The sequence below is a fragment of the Penicillium citrinum genome, assembly GCF_028827155.1.
Source record: "Penicillium citrinum strain IBT 23319 chromosome Unknown utg000007l:1.0-2040159.0:1.0-2041076.0, whole genome shotgun sequence".
NCBI lineage: Eukaryota > Fungi > Ascomycota > Eurotiomycetes > Eurotiales > Aspergillaceae > Penicillium > Penicillium citrinum.
The window spans coordinates 146969-164032 of NW_026622692.1; the positions used below are offsets into that span (position 1 = coordinate 146969).

The following is a 17064-nucleotide window of genomic DNA, read 5'->3' on the forward strand; positions in this document are numbered from 1 at the left end:
GTACTCGGTCTTGCAGACAGTTACAACCACAAGGATCCCCATAGCCGCATCAGACTGGCCAAACTGCACTTCGCATTGAGAGAAGAGCAATTTGAGATTACTCGACCTTTTCCCAACAGAAATAGAAAGAAAGAAAGAAGCAAGTTATCACAGCTATGCCTTTCCTCGGTCGTGAAAAGGGCCGTAGCCCTAAATCTCGCAGATCAGACGATGAATTTGTTGTCTTTCTCCAAGGAGTGAGTTCGACAGTATTATTCTTTATGATCTCTGGTGCAGAAAGCTGAACTCGAATTATAGATTCCCGCCCATTGCCGTTGGCAAGAATTAAAAGATCTAGTGCGACAGACTGCTTTGCATATTCGACAGGCTGTTGTATATGATGATAGTCATGGGTTCCCCACTGGATTAGGACAAATTATTGTCAAGAATGAAGATGAAGCCTGGCGTACATATCGTGAGTTCATCTAATTTTTCAGACTGTTAGTGGCTCTCATTTATTTTCTAACGGATCATCCAGATCGTCTATCAACGAATGGATGGGAAGGCCAGAGCTTGGTCGTGACTCTAGCTCGAACCAGCGCCCCTACAAAACCCATCGCAGGACCTACTAGAAGTCCGCCAGCAATGATACACACTGGCTATGTGTCTGGTCAATCAACACCTCCTCAATCCCAGGACAATACTAACATGCCCCCATCACCCATCTCACCCGAGTCAGTATTCTCAAGCATCATTGCATCTCGTGGAACCTCTCTAACTTGATACTAGGTCCGTCCAACCAGCCAGTCCCACCTATTCTTACCCGGACTATAACTCAATGATGGGATCAGTTCCTTTCGCGCCTCAACCGTTCATGCCCATGATGCCGGACCCAATGCAATGCTTCCCGCCATCACCAATAGTCCATTGCTCAATGTACGATGCTCAAGGGTGGGGTATGATGCCCATGTATCCCATATCCCCGATCCAGCCTCTCCCCGAGAATAGGATGAATAACCATCATTACCATCCCCGCAAACCCTGGACCAACGAAGCCACTTTCAAAATACCAATGGAGACCCGCGCGGAGCGGACTGTCTTGATTCAAAATCTCAATACCACAACAACTACATCCGATCTCACGAATCTCTTACGAGGTGCCGGCGTCGTCGAGCAATGCAACGTGACCATCACGGCAGATACGCGAGACACTCAAGCCCGAACTCACGGCTCCGCTATCATGCAAAGTACCGAGGATGCGGAACGAGTCGTATCAATGCTGAACAATCTCACTTTCATGGGTTCCAGAATCCGCGTTATGCTCGACAAACGCCCATTCATGTCGCGCAGTGGAAGCTGGGATGGCACAATGGCCAACACAGTGAACAAAGAGGATGAGCAGAATTCTACAAACGATCAGATCTCGGAGTGTATTGAGTGTGGCCAGGGAACTAATTCTAAGAGATTGCAGAGTCTCAATCAGCCCTTGGTGGTTGATGGTTCAGGTCGTTCAGGTCGGTCATTAGAATATCTCTCTACGTCTGCTCCAACCTAGTTTTCAGTGGGAAAGGATTTGTGATTTTATTGATGCATTTATGCGTGACGTTAGTTGGAATTTAATGTACTATGTGAAATTATCTATTATACCAGAATACCTTGAAAATATTAACCAAAATTTACGGTTTGTCATTCCGTTCATTAAATTAAAGATCATCTGCAGTATTCCAGCATAAGTACGGGTTATCAGATAGTAACTATATAAAGTCGAAGACAGAAATTTCAGTGCCCACTACAATCTTAGTGTAAGATTATAGTAAATACATCCACCTGGATGTCCTTGATATATTAGTGGCAGTAATTTACTACCTGAACTATTCTGATTATTACGAAAGGCATATTTGCAAGCCTTACTTCAAAAAAGTTGAAAGTTATTTAACGAGCATCATGAATTTTATAATGACCACTTACATTAAGTTGTATTTTAGTGTCTATTTTCAAACAATTTCCGTAATGTTACCTCTGAGATAGTTGGAAGTCAACAGAAAGCCTCTGACTACCTTAAAGTGCTAATCAAGTCGGTGATAGTGTCTACCATAAACGGCTCTCAACCATAGATCAAGTGAACGTGAATCATCATTCATTCAGGTTATCATATTCCCTGGGAGGTCATCCAATGCTAAACATCTTGTACATGTCACAACGAAAATACTCATGAAAAGAGCCATGTCCCCATAACGCCATCAGATGAAAATAAGTCAGAACAATGTGTATCAATCATGAAAAAACAAGGCTTGGCCAATGTCTCAACCCGATCATTTGGCGTGATGAATCATCTCTTCATAGAGATCATCCGGGATCTTCGGGACAAATGAGACCGCCATCGCAATGATACCTTTCGCTTCAAGTGGAGGAAACGAGCGGAGGACTCTCCCGGGGCTGAAATAAAGCAAATGAATCAGTTATCTCTACTTTCAGTGTAAGAAAGAATTCAAAACTCACCTGTCACTCTGGAAAATAGTATCCCGTATGCGAACTAGCTGAGCAACAATACAAAGGATATTAAGATGCGGGCCATACGCAAACAAGAAATCCCAAAGGTGTAAAACCTCCGGTAATGGTGGTGTACAAGCAGAAAGTGTCAGGACGGACGCGAAAGCGTATAGTTCCGCCGAAAGAGATTTTGACGATAGATAGGCTGCAAGTTTAGGCTCGACAATCTCTAAACATCGATCGACTAATCGCAAACCTCTGTGCACACCATCCAGTGCGCCGCGAATATATCCCGGGCATTCTTTGGTGACGAAGTAGTGGAACAGAGCGAACGCTTCAACTTCGCTACGAGCGGCATATAAAAAGGGAGCACAGAGGACGTTCATTCCCTGAACATAGATCGCTGTGTCGGCACTTGGTTCCTCGGCAATACTGGGTGGTGTGTTCACTAGCATTTCCATCTCACGGCGTCTGGAGGAAGTAGGTCGGGACCGGGGCTTAACTTTCGAATCGTGCAACTTCCATGCCACTGCATTGAGTAATCTGATCAGACTAGCTTCAGTTACGCGTCTTTTGAAAAGGGGGTCTGTCGCGAGAGTGCGGAAAGTGTCGTTGCGAATCTTGGTGTATGCGGGGGAGCCGCCTCGATGGACAAGAGTTAAATAGTCATCAGTAGGAACCGGCGGGATATTCAGGAGAACGAGCCACAGGTAGATCCTGTATGGAGACTAGACAAGGAGCAGGATAAGTTAGCGAGCTATGTTCATAATAGCGTCTGAATATATAAATCTAATCAGATCATATTCTTACCATGCCGTCGCCATCCGCATCAACCTTGGTCGAGAGAACCAGGTACTTCAACTCTTGCAATCCTTCCTTAACCTTTCCATTGTGTGGTCCATCACGAAGCAAATTTTCCAAAAGTGATCGTTTCACCCCTACCCCCGAGCCTGTCTTTCTAGCAGGACGTCTCTGGGTTGGAATGGCCGTTGCTAGCGCTGCTTCCCGGGCGGCCGCATCGCTATTGGAACGAGCTCTTCGATGAGTGAGTGTGCGTGTGGTACCAGCGGGAGAATCTGTCGAGGTATACTCGCTAGGACGAGCAGGGGATGGACGAGATTGAGTCTGAGCAATCAATGCGCTGGAGGTAGTCAGGACTTGATGCGATTGGATCTTTCGAAGTGTCCGCATCGTTCGTGGTGATGCAGGAGTCTCGGGGTCTTGCAGACCCCAAGAAGGATGTGGTTTGGCCATCTTATGATAGCCGTGGAGGATGGCAAGTACCAGCGTACATTCTTCACGAAAGGGGGGATGTGCGTGGTTTCAAGTTGTTTTTGTAGTGGTGGCTGGAGCTTTTGTGTTTTCTGCCGTTGGGGAAATGCGGAGCAACGCGCAGCATCGATCGGACTTGGCGATCACTTCGCCTGCATGTCTCGGATCTCTTTTAGAATGAAGATTGGAGAGTAGAGAAGGGTTAAATTATTGCCTATATAGGTGTTCAAATATCCATAAATGTCCGCTTATCATCGTGATCGTAACAGATTATATTCCTTGTAACTACGTATGGTAGTCGGTTCGATGTATATGTGTATATATCATCAACCATGCTTTGCTGAGTTCAGATCTATCTTACAGAAGCCCTGTCCCTCAGTGAGATAGAAATGAAAAACAGGAAAAGAGAAGAAAAAGCCTAGCGATTAACACCTTAACACCGGCCATCATAAAGACCAACAAATGTTCAATCAACTTGGAGTTGCACCCGCGTCGCGGCGTCCATTACTCCCATTCTCACTGCCCACGACGCTGCGAACAAAATCATGATACTGGAATACCTCGCCTCTCTTTCCCAGTCCTCCAGTCATAGCTCCGCGGCCCCCAAAGGCTCGTCGTCCAGTGAAGCCCTTGAACACTTCATCAATTTGTTGATCCGTCAAAGGTACTCGGCCATCTTCGGGAGCCGTATGTAGAAGGGCATCACGAAGTTCGGCCACATCTACTTGACCATTATCATCGTCGTCAAAAGCCGCAAGCGCATTCAATAACTCCTGAGAAGATGACATTGGGGCCATTAATTGGGAAAGTGTGTTCAAAAAGGTGGGGAAGTTCATAGTCTGCGGTGATCCAGGTGGAAAAAAGCGTGAGAGAGTTGAGGGAGATGAATCTTGACCTTTACATCGAGATGGTTAGAACAGTGTACAGAGGTATATATAGTTCATAGAAATCACTCCTTAACTCACCAATATTCATTAACACGTCCGCGACATCATCCTTGTTGACGAGCCCATCATTATCCCGATCAAGAACCTGGAAAGCCTCCCGAATTTCCCTCATTTGGTTGGGGGGGCAATTTCGCAGAAGCATCTGACTGGACATTGTTGGGACCACTCCACCCTCTTGATCGATTCCCTAGAATAGGCGACGAATGGCCGGGACTTTGTGCGCCCTTGGTAGGAGATGGAGGAAGCTCTCGAGTGAACTTGGGCTGAGGAATGGGATCATGTCTTGGAGATACCTGCTCTCCGTCTTCGACAGTATAGGACTGGTTCAATTTGCTGGGCGACTGAATCGGTGTATATCCTCCTCTACTTGGAGAGCTTCCGGGTGTGGCTGGTCGACCTGAAGGTGGAGAGTTTGGTGTTGATGGCCGGCGGAAGGGCGACGCCCTTGGCTGACCAAAGGACAGCGGCGATGGCTTAAAGGTTGGATTGCTTGACTAGTGACCGTATAAGTTTCGACAATATTACTCCTTTCTACAATATATCCGAGTACTCACCATTGTTTGAATGTGGAATGAAGTTAAGAACTTCACTTGAAGATTCCCTGGTTGATGACGGCACGTAAACAATGGCCCGGCAACACAGTCGGCCCGGGGAGGGCACGTGCGGGCAAGTTTGGAGCTGTCAATTTTGGGTATTTTGTGTATTTTGAACATTTCATGAATGTACAAATATTGCAATATTAACAATCTGGTTCAATGATTGGATATTATTCAATGAATAAGAATATTATCAAAAAATCATTGTATATTAATATCAAAATATCAAGTAAATCAAACTTCTATGCAAAGTTGTTGGAGGGCTCAAGTACTAGTTCGCTGTTATCGCCCTATCGCTCCCCTCCCCGCTGTGGAGATCGTCCCTTTTTCTGAACAGACCTTCGACCCCTGAACCAATTTCAGATCGATCGACTCACTTGATCTTGTTCATATCCACCACCCCTCAATTCTTCTAGGAATCTCGCTAGACATTGGTGTGAATAGGCATGTTCTTCATTCCCATTGCCTAGTATCCATCCTTCGAGCCTTAGTCTCGCAATACACTGAACACCTCTCTCCACTTCTCATAATGGCGTCCACTCTGCCATATCGGCCGTCAAATGACTCGTTGTCTACCTCCAATCCGAAGACTAATGGACTCCCTCGTCTCTCGCCGGCACCTTCTTTTCTCGGTCGCTCTCCCAGTGCCTCGCATTCACATTCCTCGTTCCGACGATCCTCGACGGAAAATGCGGTGGGCTACAAGCAGCGCCGATGCAAGTCACAATATCCTCTAGACTCGTCAGAACGGCATGTGGAGTACATTTTGGTTGCTTCGTTCCATATCGACAGGGGTCCTATCATGGAACATCAATATCCGGCGGCGATCAGTGGTGACGAGAGCATGTTGGCGGAGCTGATGCTTCCTGATCAAACCCATGTCCGCAGTCAAGATTGGACCATATTCTTTCTGCACAAGGATACAAGTGGAGATGGAGATGATGAATCAGATAATGGGAAGAAGAAGAAAAAACGAAAGTCAAAATACCGTGGCAATGAGGAAGGCGCAGACATTCAGCACGAGAACCCCGGGGATGCCTCCGATGGTGACAGCAGCGAGGAGGAAGACGACGAGGATGATGAGGAGGGCGGAGAAGGTCCGCCCTTAATGTATGTGCTAAATCTGGTGAACACGAAACAAGACAACACTGTTCGGCGGTAGGTTACTTTATTCATACCCTGTCACTCTCTCAGAGTACCATTCTAACGGTGAGCATAGTGGTGCGGTTGTCAAGGCCATGGCTATTTGTACCAGGCATTCTTTCCTTCATATTTATAAAGTAGGTAATATTGCTGCCATCAACGATACAATTGAGGCTAACAATAGCAGCCTCTTCTCCTTTTAGCACTTGAAGACTACTTCAAGTCTCCTTATCCCGAAACGCTTGCATCGCTCTACGATGCCGTGAACAATATGGATCTTTCACTTATGCCCAAAATGTCGATCCTCGAACGCTCTATCTTACAGTCGAGTAATACCAAGGAGATGTTCATCGAAAAGTTCGAACAAATGATTCGCCAGAGAGAAGATGAAGAAGCCGATAATGACGAATGTCCTCCATCGCCCAAGAAAATGAACCGTTACGTCCTACCTCGGGACACTCACGAATTTGAGTCAAAGGTGGTCTATCATGACATTCCAATCCCTGTCAAAATTCCGACTGTGATCTGGCCCGAGACCGTTGGTGACTTTTCTCTCGTCAAACTCATTCAGACCTTTGCTGGGCCGCATGCTACCTCTCCTCAACCTTTCCCGAGCCATCCCCATTTGACCACCAGCGGCCCCTTCACGCACCCCATCATTGTCCTTGTCAATGCCATCCTCACCCAAAAGCGGGTAGTCTTCCTTGGACATAATAGACCCTCGGGCGAGGTAGCCGAGGCCGTTCTTGCTGCATGTGCACTTGCATCGGGTGGTATACTCCGCGGTTTCACCAGACACGCTTTTCCTTATACTGATTTGACTAAAATCGATGATCTCCTCAAAGTACCTGGCTTCATTGCCGGAGTAACCAACCCTACATTTGCCAACCATCCAGAATGGTGGGATGTTCTATGCGATCTTCCGACGGGCCGCATGAAGATCTCTAGTCATGTTGAGCCAGCTCCCGTGACAGAGGGGCTTCTCTTCTTCCAGCAGCAGAATTCTCTGTTGCCAAACCAAAGTTCAAATGCAAACTCTGATCCTACTGGAGATAACCTGTTTATTGAGGATATCCTTCGCAGTATCAGTAATCGACATGGCGAAAACGCGATCCGTGCCAAGTGGCGAGCATATATTACCAAATTCACTCGAGTTGCGGCAGCGTTTGAAGAAGCCGTCTATGGTGCTTCAAATTTATACATCATTGGCCCGGGAGAAGAGTTATCTCCCGATAGCCCTACCGGACAACAAACTGATCCAGCCGATCCCTCCTCTCTCCGGGGTCATGGGTATGTGTGGTCCGATGAGATGGCTAAACAACGTGAACTCTCCGCTTCAGTATCGAGAATTGAAGGATGGCGAAACACGCGATCCTACTACTCTTATATCCAAGATATTGCAGCCATGTATTCTGCTGCTCGGCCTATTCAAAAGCCAGATCTTTTCCACCATCACGATCGCTTGCGATCTCTCAAACTATCCCATGCCGACTCGGCCGCCATATACCTCGCGCTTTCTCATGTCGTTAAGGATTATGCGGGAATATGTCAACTACTAGTAGTTGCACCCGAAAACCAGGCTGGTTTATTCTATCTCAGCATGGGTCTTTTCCATCCGGATCAAGTAGTCCGAGAAGCAACGGTGGAATTGCTAGACCGAATTGCAGTGCATCCTGCTGGTCGGCATTTCTGGTCTCATCTCAGCCGATTTACCAAATTGGCTTATTTCCGAGTCAAACGAGACCGAGACGCAGCTCAAAGTCCTGTCTCGGGCATTGGATCGCCTTCCTTGACTCACCCCGGCACCAGCTTTGGCGGCGAACCACAGAGCTTGGTCGGTGTTGCATTAGCAGATAGTCATTCAAGAAAGAGCTGAATCTCTTGAATGTCTTGATATGTTTTGTCTTTCAGCTTTTAAGCGAATCATTTTGCACACATATTTCATGTTTCTACATTTCAAATCTGACACGACGAACGACAAGAGCCCATTTTTTTTTCCTGGTCATCTTCAAATACGATTGCCTATTTCCTGTTCATACTTTGCTCTTCATATGACGGCATTTCCTGGCCTCTTCTCTTCTTTTCATTGAAGACATCCATGGATGATGAGTCATGTCCCTGGAGATACAGCGTTAAATAAATACACATGCCTTTCGCGAGGCTGGATCTATCGATAGGCTATATAAATGATTTTGTGCTAAACAGTAGACTCATAAGATGAAGAATATGTGAGAGGAATCTACAGTTTACGATGAATACTATTAAAAATAAGGAGCTTCAACTATGCTGTTACAATTGCAATTTCAGGAGAGGCCGCGTAGATATCATGAAGTGGTGTCAAGAGTCAGACATATCGAGCGAAACCCCTGCCAGCATATTACTGCAGCAATGATGTCGACAATTTGTTCATATTTTCAAGACTAAAAACATTTAAGCAGAGCCGCAGTCGACGATCTTGGCGGTGCCACGGACGGCACCGGTGCCAGAGCCGAGAGCCTCAATGGCCTGGACGTGCTCATAGCCGTTGGAGACCTCACCGAAAACGACGTGCTTGCCATCGAGCCAGCTGGTCTTGACGGTGGTGATGAAGAACTGGGAGCCGTTGCTGATGAGAAGTTAGCATCTGGTCACTTCAAAACCCATATGGGGACTAAAAACGTACGTGTTGGGGCCAGCGTTGGCCATTGAGAGCAGACCGGGCTTGGTGTGGGCGATGTTGAAGTTCTCATCGGCGAACTTGTCACCGTAGATGGACTTGCCACCGGTACCCTTTTCAACAGATATTTGTTAGCCATTGATCTTCACGAAGACAACCGAAGAAGGAGAAAGTAGACTAGGTCGCTTACGTTGCCGCGGGTGAAGTCACCACCCTGGAGCATGAACTGGGGGATAACACGGTGGAACTTAGAGCCCTTGTAACCCTGACCCTCGGGCTTGGTGCAGAGCTCAGCGAAGTTCTTGGTGGTCTTGGGGACAACGTCGTTGTAGAGCTTGAAGTCAATACGACCCTGAGTGGCTGGATAGTTTAACATTGATTAGCAAATTTGACTCGACAAAATACCAGATTGAAATTGCTTGATGAGTTTGGATGACTAGATCTCTCAATGGAGATTGGTTCCAGATCTCTAATGCCATTGGGAACGACGCAAGAGCTAAGAGGAGCCAGGAGGAGGGGGAAGATGGAGGGGTAGCTATGTCAAGTGCAAAGAGATGGGAAAAGACTCACTCTGGCCGGGGGCGCCGTACTCGACAACGAAGAAAGCGGAAGACATTGTGAACGTGAAGAGAAAGTGATGATACTTTTTGAGGATAGAAAAGAGAGAGAAGAGAGGAAGAGAAGAGAAGGAAGAAAATCTAAGTCGAAGGTGGGGTGAGAGGGGAGGGGGGGGCAACAAGCAGCAAAGGCGGAAGAAGGCGGGGAGTTTGCACAGCTTTGGAGGGGCAGGTCGCTCCTGCCCCACTTGCTAACTTTCTCGCGCCTTCCGCCACCCGCGAATTCTTCGTTTTCCAGGAAGGAGCCCTGAGCGCCGGTCGTGCTTTCCTATCCTTTTTTTATTTCATTCATTTCATTTTCAATTTTCTTTTTAATACTTGATCATTTTGGATCATCACTGAACTTCAATGGGGAAACATCGCGTGGGGGGAATGACACAAGTGATGTCATGGCCAGCAGAGGGGAATGTTGGCCGAGAATCTTGACTCTCGACCAAAGTGGACATTCACCGAGGATGGAGACTGATCGTTCTAGAAATGTGATCCGTGGATTGGCACAGAGCTGATCGAGTGGAGTGGAACTACGTGGAATGTACTCCGAGTCTGTCTATTCTACACTGATCAGTTATTTATAGGGTAGCTTAGCTATACCCGCTGCCTGTGTACCAGGGAGTAGTTAGTAGTTGCAGCTTGGGACTTGTATTCCTATATCGATCCCGTGGATGTAAAGTTCGGTGTTTGGAACAATTTTTATGGGGAAACCAAAAACAAAAAGACAATTAATGGGCTTTTAAATAATACACTAATTTATGCTCACGTTTGGTAAATAGTACAAAGATTGTGAGAACAGTCCCATTCCCCAAATACCTGGTTATACTGTAGCCAGGGAACCCCGCATACAAATCCCCGCTATGAAAGGACAGAACATATTCAAGATTATGTATATCAATGCCACTTCAAATGCTCCTAGTAATATTGAACTGGATTATCCTCATACCCATACTGGCGAAATATCTTGATAATCTCAGTCTGACCATATGTCGTTGCAAATGACACAATCGTCCTGCCACTAAATTCTTTTCGAAGAGGATCTGCTCCTCGTGCCATCAGAAGGCTGACGATATCAGACCGGCCACATTGAACAGCCTTCCACAGCGGTGTTTTCCCGGCATATGAAAGACCTTGATAGTTCACGTTGGCCCCATTGTTTAGTAGTAAGTGACAGATATCAATATAACCATTCGATGCAGCTAAAGACAGCGCTGTCAAGCCACCCGTGCCAGTCGAATTAGGGCTGGCACCGTGTTCCAGCAACAAACGCACGATGCCTTCGTTACCAGATCCCGCAGCTTCGACCAGTCCTGTTCTACCATGACCGCTAGTACCAGAATATCCATTGCCTTCTTCAAGTTGGTGGCTCAATAAAAGGCGAACAATACTCTCATGGCCACGCCCAGCCGCTACACTTAGGGCTGTCTCACCTTTGGTGCAAGCCTTTTTCGTTGTTGCACCATACTGCAGTAGCAGTTTCACAACCTCTTCATGACCGAAGGAACTGGCTACCATCAATGCAGTTTGCCCATTTTGGTTCATGGTATCCGCACTTGCTCCTTGATCCAGAGCATTCTTCACAGATTCAATGTTATTCATCTGGATCGAGGAAATGAAGCTTTCTTTGCTATTGACAAGCCGGTATTTCATTTTGTTCATGATACTGGGCTTCTTGGTCCGGGCAAAGATGAGAGGGTAGTGTTTCTGCTCCCACTTGAGCTGTCGCGTGATCTGCCAGTGTAATCGGCCTCTGTTGATACCGATTTACTTCTTGCTGATACTGTCTCTCTGTTAGAGAGGGAATCAGGGGAATAGGGGAAGTTCGTAGACATTGGAATCGGACATCCATGTAGTGGCATGACCTGTTTATCAGAATCATCCGCCGCGTTGAAGAAAGCCTCCACCGCGACAGGTATTGGGTAGTTGTCTATTGGGAGCGCTTGCTTTTCCGTGTCGCTTACACCCTGAAGTTCTGTCGATGCGAGAATTGGCAAGCTCTTTGTCACTATTACTTCCTTTTCAGCAAGCGCAGCGAGCCCCGAGTCCTTTGGCCGAGGAGGTAGTGGAGGCCGAATGTCTATCACAGCTGGCTTTTCGACCACTTCCAGCGAGGGCGAGACGGTGATCATGGGAAGTGGCCGAATCTCCGCCGGCGATGGTCTCGGTTTGACATCCTTCAAAAGATCTTTCTCTTCGACTTCATGGCGAAGAGTGGAAATAATAAAGACCCGGTCTCGCAAGGATAGATGGGGAGGCAGTCCCACGCGATCCAACTCACATTGAAGATTCTCCCATGCCTCGCTCTTCTCAGGGGTGGCGGATGTATCGTCCAAAATATCTGTAATTACGGAATGAGCCCGTTTGCCCTCGCGCACATCTTGAATGAAGTCGTTCAACGATCGATTGACTTTATTTTGAGCAAATCTAGAAGAAATATAATTAACACTAGCTCGTAGTGGACCTTTAATCTGCAAATCCGAAATATACGAACATCATCATATCGGCATTCATCAGATTGAGTTCAAAGATCAGAGAGGAGATTCGACCTCGGATCTCCATGATTGGAGTGTGAAGTCCTATCTCCCCCGACCTCTTTTGCAGAGACTCAATATTTAATAGGATCTCATGGCAGCTTTCCAGCTTCTGCTCCAAAGCCGGGGGATAATGGTCCACATATAATAAGGACGAGCGCATTTCTGTTGCAGCAAGGACTGTGAGCAGCAAATTGAGCTCATCGTGCGCCTGGCTGATTAGAGCAGATGATTGACAAGTGGATTCATAAAGGGAATCGGCTAATGGGCGAATACTGGCTAGCTGTTGGTTGGAGTGTGCTCTCACAGTCGTGGATAGCGCCATCATGGGAATTGGCAGGACATGGTAGGTCCAGCACCAAGCAACAGCGGGTGACCTTACAAGAAGGCAGCCGTTGACCTTTTAAAGCATTTTCGAGTTTGACTAGCGCCGGCTCTGTGATTCTCTAAATTGGCCAGTTTGGGGGCGAAAGGCGGAGCAGGGATCTTCTTCAAATAGCGCCAGTAATGGAGTGTTTCCCGCCCCTAAGGCGCTGGAGCTATCTCCACCATTACTAGTTGAGGCTGTGTCATCCATGTATGCTTAAAGTATTAACTAATAGGGCTGTGCTTCGACGACAGTCAATAATTGTGTGATATTCTTTTGTTTTTTTATTATTATTACTCTGTCCGCAGAAAAAGAATATCCTATATACCCGGTATTCTGTCTCACCGATTATGAAGTACAAGACCCTCTACTCGACTCTGCCATTCTAGATCTGAAAAATGATCCGGTAATACATGGTCGAGACTGTCTCCAAAAGTTCTGCGCGACGTATATACAATTATTCCGATTGCGAACGCGCGAAAACCCTCATTTTCTGCAGAAAATCGAGATAAAGAATCTCCAGTTTGAATCTGATTCTGCTTGCCAATAACTTCCAATCCCCTTTCATCCATCCTCGACTCACTCACGGCTCACCAAAAGGTATGCTGGAGCCGATCGCCGTCGCGCTGGCTTGCGTCGGCATGAAACTCCAATCCCAGAGCCCTGCTAAGGATTTCGTTTGTAACATATTTCGCGATCAACGCGAGAAGCTAATCGGCGAGCTGGTAAGTGTCTTTCATATCTTGCTCTGTTGCGTCATTACAAGCAGTGAATAACAGATATCACCAAGCGGCTGGCACCCAGACTCTCGAAGAGCTCTGTTCCTACCTTCACGCTTTGTCTCTTTACCAAATCGAAGGTTTGTTGTCGTCTAATCGATATGAAGCTCCCTTTTCTTCCGCCGAACTGCATCACGAATACCTTATCAAGGTATGTCTTCTTCCTACCTATCTGCACGACGTCTCTAACCCCGTCAACTAGATAACTCGTCGACTGAGTCGAACTCATCGTGCAGTTCTTCTAGGAACTATTCTGGACGACCAATGGGAGACCTGGACCGTCGCTGAAACTTTTCGCCGAACATTCTACCTCGTATTCCTTGTGCATCATCTACTGGGCTCTAGTAAGAAGCTCATACCTACATATTTCGAGCCATTGCTGAGCTTGGCAGAGCTTCGCCCATTGCGACTCCCCTTGCGCAGAAGATTTATGGGATGCGCCGAACGCGGATGAATGGGCTCTAGTCCGCCAGCGTAACTATCAGCAACAATTTAACCCGTTGAGTGTAGGTGAGGTTCTAGATACAGTCAATATCGGACGGCAGCCGTTTGATCAGGTCTCAAGGCTCGGCACTTTGGGGGGGAGCTACAACTACTCATCATCAGTGTTGTGAATAGCACGTGTGTAGCTGATTAAATATCTTTATGAATCTCGAGATTATCAGGCCTGGTCTCTGCTTTATAATCACCAATGTTTTGGTGATTGGAAGGCGTTTAATAATAAAGGCCGAGTTGGGATTCTGCGGCGCTTTTCGCTCAGCAAGTCTTTAGAAGTGATTACATGGTTGGTGGCTTTTTATATTGGTACTAATAACTATTAAGGAACTAAAGAAAAAGCCAAAATAATCTCCATGTCATTGACTATATTGAATTTCAAATACTTTGAACTTCAAGTTATGAAGATGAAGATGGACTCTATTTTTCCACTTGAAGGTTGACTATCTACTTAACCATCCTTCGATCTGCTGGGCCCTCTTGACTGCATCATTCAAAGAAACATAGCCCGATTCATCCCCTTCTGCAAAACTGATTAATGAATGTTGTACCGATCGAGCTCGAATTGGCACCTCAGTCTGCCTCTCCGACCAAGACCACGATATCTCTTCGACCTGATTTGTGTCAAAGTCCCAAAGCCTGATTGTCACCGGATCGATGTATGCATCAGCCTGTAATGAGATACCAGCGGGCGAGATTAATCGAATTGCGCCCGTTTCCCCAGTTAAAATCCAGGACAGAGACGGGTCACCAGGGTAGGGCTGGCCACGTTGAAAATATGCAATAAGGCCAGCATTAGCTTTGACGTACGAGGATTCGGGTAGAGACCCTGAAAATCACTCTATTAGTACAGTATCTTCCAAGATACTTGCGACCGGTTATGGCTGTTGCGTGTACATAGGTATGTATATGTACTTACCGTGGAGGCTAACCAAGTCGGGAACATCGGACTGAGTGGAATCGACAATCGTATTTGTTTGAGGGTCTCGAATACGGATACCTGGACGCTGGATTTGTAGTCGCACACTATCTGTTCCGGGGATAATGTCACCCACGACTGACTGTATGTAGTCGATAACTGCGATGATGTTAAAATGATAAGACAACCTTGTTCGTATAACAAATTGGAATAGAAAATTCTCAAAATGAAAACTTCCTAAGCTTAGAGAAGAACTAACTCTCTAAATTATATAAATAATATGAAAGTTCAACTCACCATGCCCAAATCCAATTGTAATCGGATTCCCCCCAACACTCCTATCAGCGAAATACTTCAACCCCATAGGCAATATTTCACGATCAATCGTGCCTCCAAATGCCCTCACCTCACTACTCAGTAACATTCCAATCCTCCCCGACTGAAGCAGTTCCTTCACTCGAAGAATCGGCGGCGCAAAACGCCCTTGTAAGCCCACCCCTACACGACCCCCACCCTGAGCCGCCGATGCAATCACTTCATCCAGTTGATTCTTGTTCGACGCAATCGGCCACTCAATATAGACATCCTTTCCTGCTAAAAGACTAGGTGACACTGTTTCCGAGTGCTTGTCTACACGCGTATTGCAGAGGACGAGGTCAACATTTGAATCTGCGGCTAGAGAGGTCGGGTCGCCATGAGCTGCTACCGTTGCTGCATCGAGATTGTAGGTTGAGATCGCATTTGACGCTGCGCTGGTGCTACTGTTGCATAATGCTGTGATTTTGAAAATCTTCTGGCCAGTCGGAGAGAGGAGGGATGGGAGGTGGGCAGCAGAAGCCCAATTTGTTGTTGCGGAGGAAGAGAGGCCTATTATGGCGGTGCGGACCTGCGAAGACATTATTGGTTTTTTTTTATTAATGGAGGGTATTCTTGAATAGAATAGTATATTAATTGCTACCTCTGTGAAAGAAAGAAAGATTGAATTGAGAGTTTTTTAAAATGGTCAATCATCTCCGAGGGTTTTAGGGTTTATGGGGAAAGGTGGTGACCAACTTTCTCCGAGATTTATTGAATACATGATGTTTGCTATGTACGAAATTGCGAATGTCTTCGTTAAGTCTCCGGTTGATTATCAATCCAAGCAGTTGATTACCAATTTCATTGGTCATTGCCCTGCAAGATGATGTTTCTGACTTATGTAAGGCTTCTCACAGTTCCATTCTCTCCAGTATACTCTTCGGCCATCCATTTTACCTTGCCTCCAGGAAGGTTGATGCTAACCTTTTGTACTCCTCCAACACCAGTGATCCAGATATCCTTGGCTTCGGGTCCGGCCCATGTGTTTCCGACCGCGGTGAAGGAGGTCTGGATCTTCAAGATGAGGTCGCCATCCGAAGAGGAGATATCGATACCATCACTGACGCCGACGAGTACGTAGCCGTTGTCTGCAACGCGGAGGCCGTCAGGGAGCCACTATTATTAATGCTTCAGTTGATAGAAAAGGATATGGTAATAATAGGTCATGTATCATAGAATTGTTCACCTTGTGAATTAAGTGAAATGGCCTCGCATTTCCTAATGCTGTGCCATCCCGAATCACATCAAAGGCCCATACAACATGTGGGTCTGTCATATTGTACGGGTTGTAGATCACCTGTCCGACAGCAGGGGCGTGATCGGGGACAGTCTCAGCGCCAGAGTCAGCGACATACAACGTTTTGAAATCCGGGGAGAAGGCAATGCCATTAGGCTCCTTCAGACGTTGGTCAACGATACGCACGGAGCCGGTGTGAGGGTTGAAGCGATAGACAGCTCGGACGAGGGCGGGTCTGTGAGCAGAGACACCATTGCCAAAGGAGTAGTTTAAAAATATTTTAGCGTTAATATGTTAGCATTGTAAGAGATACCATCATGAACAGGGGACATGCCATCATCAGTGAACCAAATTTTGCCATTGCCGTCCATTGCGATATCATTACAGGTACGGAACCAGTACCCAAAGTAGTTGTTGAGTAGAACATCTGACTCTTCACTGGTTGCGTTGTATGTATAGATTCCGGGTCTAGCAACTGTGTCCCTTGCTCCATTAACTGGGAGCTAGATCCACCAACACAGTAGTAGAAGAGCCCATTACGGTCAATACCTCCAGTAGGAGAGTAGAGTGGTGGAATAGCCTGCTTGCGGCGGACAACTGGTTCATTCTCATTCAAATTGATGACCTTCTGTGAGGTTTCCCCGCCCGATACCTATGAGAAGTATACCTCGTTGGTGAAAGGGTCGTA

The 17064-nt window shown here is 46.7% G+C and overlaps 9 protein-coding genes across 9 annotated transcripts; 3 read left to right on the top strand and 6 right to left on the bottom strand.

Annotated features, from left to right (window-relative positions):
- Positions 1-155: 155 nt before the first annotated feature.
- Positions 156-1534, top strand: N7469_007723 (RNA-binding protein; the record flags this gene model as incomplete). Its single annotated transcript, XM_056646641.1, has 4 exons — positions 156-236; positions 298-454; positions 518-713; positions 769-1534. The coding sequence occupies 4 exons, from the start codon at positions 156-158 to the stop codon at positions 1532-1534; spliced, it is 1200 nt and encodes a 399-aa protein (XP_056498192.1).
- Positions 1535-2291: 757 nt separating this feature from the next.
- N7469_007724 (TBC domain-containing protein) lies at positions 2292-3723 on the bottom strand (the record flags this gene model as incomplete). The annotated part of the gene is made up of 3 exons (XM_056646642.1): positions 2292-2415; positions 2479-3197; positions 3280-3723. 3 exons carry the CDS (start codon positions 3721-3723, stop codon positions 2292-2294), a joined length of 1287 nt encoding a protein of 428 aa, XP_056498193.1.
- A 488-nt stretch (positions 3724-4211) lies between these two features.
- Positions 4212-5365, bottom strand: N7469_007725 (uncharacterized protein; the record flags this gene model as incomplete). The annotated part of the gene is made up of 4 exons (XM_056646643.1): positions 4212-4636; positions 4707-4834; positions 4860-5182; positions 5243-5365. Coding segments are annotated over 4 exons (999 nt in total), but the record flags the coding sequence as incomplete, so codon positions are not given.
- Positions 5366-5813: 448 nt separating this feature from the next.
- N7469_007726 (AFI1/MesA family protein) lies at positions 5814-8303 on the top strand (the record flags this gene model as incomplete). The annotated part of the gene is made up of 3 exons (XM_056646644.1): positions 5814-6442; positions 6504-6564; positions 6615-8303. The coding sequence occupies 3 exons, from the start codon at positions 5814-5816 to the stop codon at positions 8301-8303; spliced, it is 2379 nt and encodes a 792-aa protein (XP_056498195.1).
- A 554-nt stretch (positions 8304-8857) lies between these two features.
- On the bottom strand, positions 8858-9699 carry N7469_007727 (peptidyl-prolyl cis-trans isomerase f ppif; the record flags this gene model as incomplete). Its single annotated transcript, XM_056646645.1, has 4 exons — positions 8858-9032; positions 9090-9196; positions 9274-9443; positions 9654-9699. The coding sequence occupies 4 exons, from the start codon at positions 9697-9699 to the stop codon at positions 8858-8860; spliced, it is 498 nt and encodes a 165-aa protein (XP_056498196.1).
- Positions 9700-10606: 907 nt separating this feature from the next.
- On the bottom strand, positions 10607-12547 carry N7469_007728 (ankyrin repeat domain-containing protein; the record flags this gene model as incomplete). The annotated part of the gene is made up of 3 exons (XM_056646646.1): positions 10607-11410; positions 11473-12115; positions 12183-12547. The coding sequence occupies 3 exons, from the start codon at positions 12545-12547 to the stop codon at positions 10607-10609; spliced, it is 1812 nt and encodes a 603-aa protein (XP_056498197.1).
- A 644-nt stretch (positions 12548-13191) lies between these two features.
- N7469_007729 (uncharacterized protein) lies at positions 13192-13822 on the top strand (the record flags this gene model as incomplete). Its single annotated transcript, XM_056646647.1, has 3 exons — positions 13192-13314; positions 13394-13519; positions 13571-13822. 3 exons carry the CDS (start codon positions 13192-13194, stop codon positions 13820-13822), a joined length of 501 nt encoding a protein of 166 aa, XP_056498198.1.
- Positions 13823-14306: 484 nt separating this feature from the next.
- Positions 14307-15680, bottom strand: N7469_007730 (Gfo/Idh/MocA family protein; the record flags this gene model as incomplete). Its single annotated transcript, XM_056646648.1, has 3 exons — positions 14307-14692; positions 14783-14941; positions 15080-15680. 3 exons carry the CDS (start codon positions 15678-15680, stop codon positions 14307-14309), a joined length of 1146 nt encoding a protein of 381 aa, XP_056498199.1.
- A 296-nt stretch (positions 15681-15976) lies between these two features.
- Positions 15977-16747, bottom strand: N7469_007731 (SMP-30/gluconolactonase/LRE family protein; the record flags this gene model as incomplete). Its single annotated transcript, XM_056646649.1, has 3 exons — positions 15977-16255; positions 16326-16611; positions 16707-16747. The coding sequence occupies 3 exons, from the start codon at positions 16745-16747 to the stop codon at positions 15977-15979; spliced, it is 606 nt and encodes a 201-aa protein (XP_056498200.1).
- Between the last annotated feature and the right edge of the window lie 317 nt (positions 16748-17064).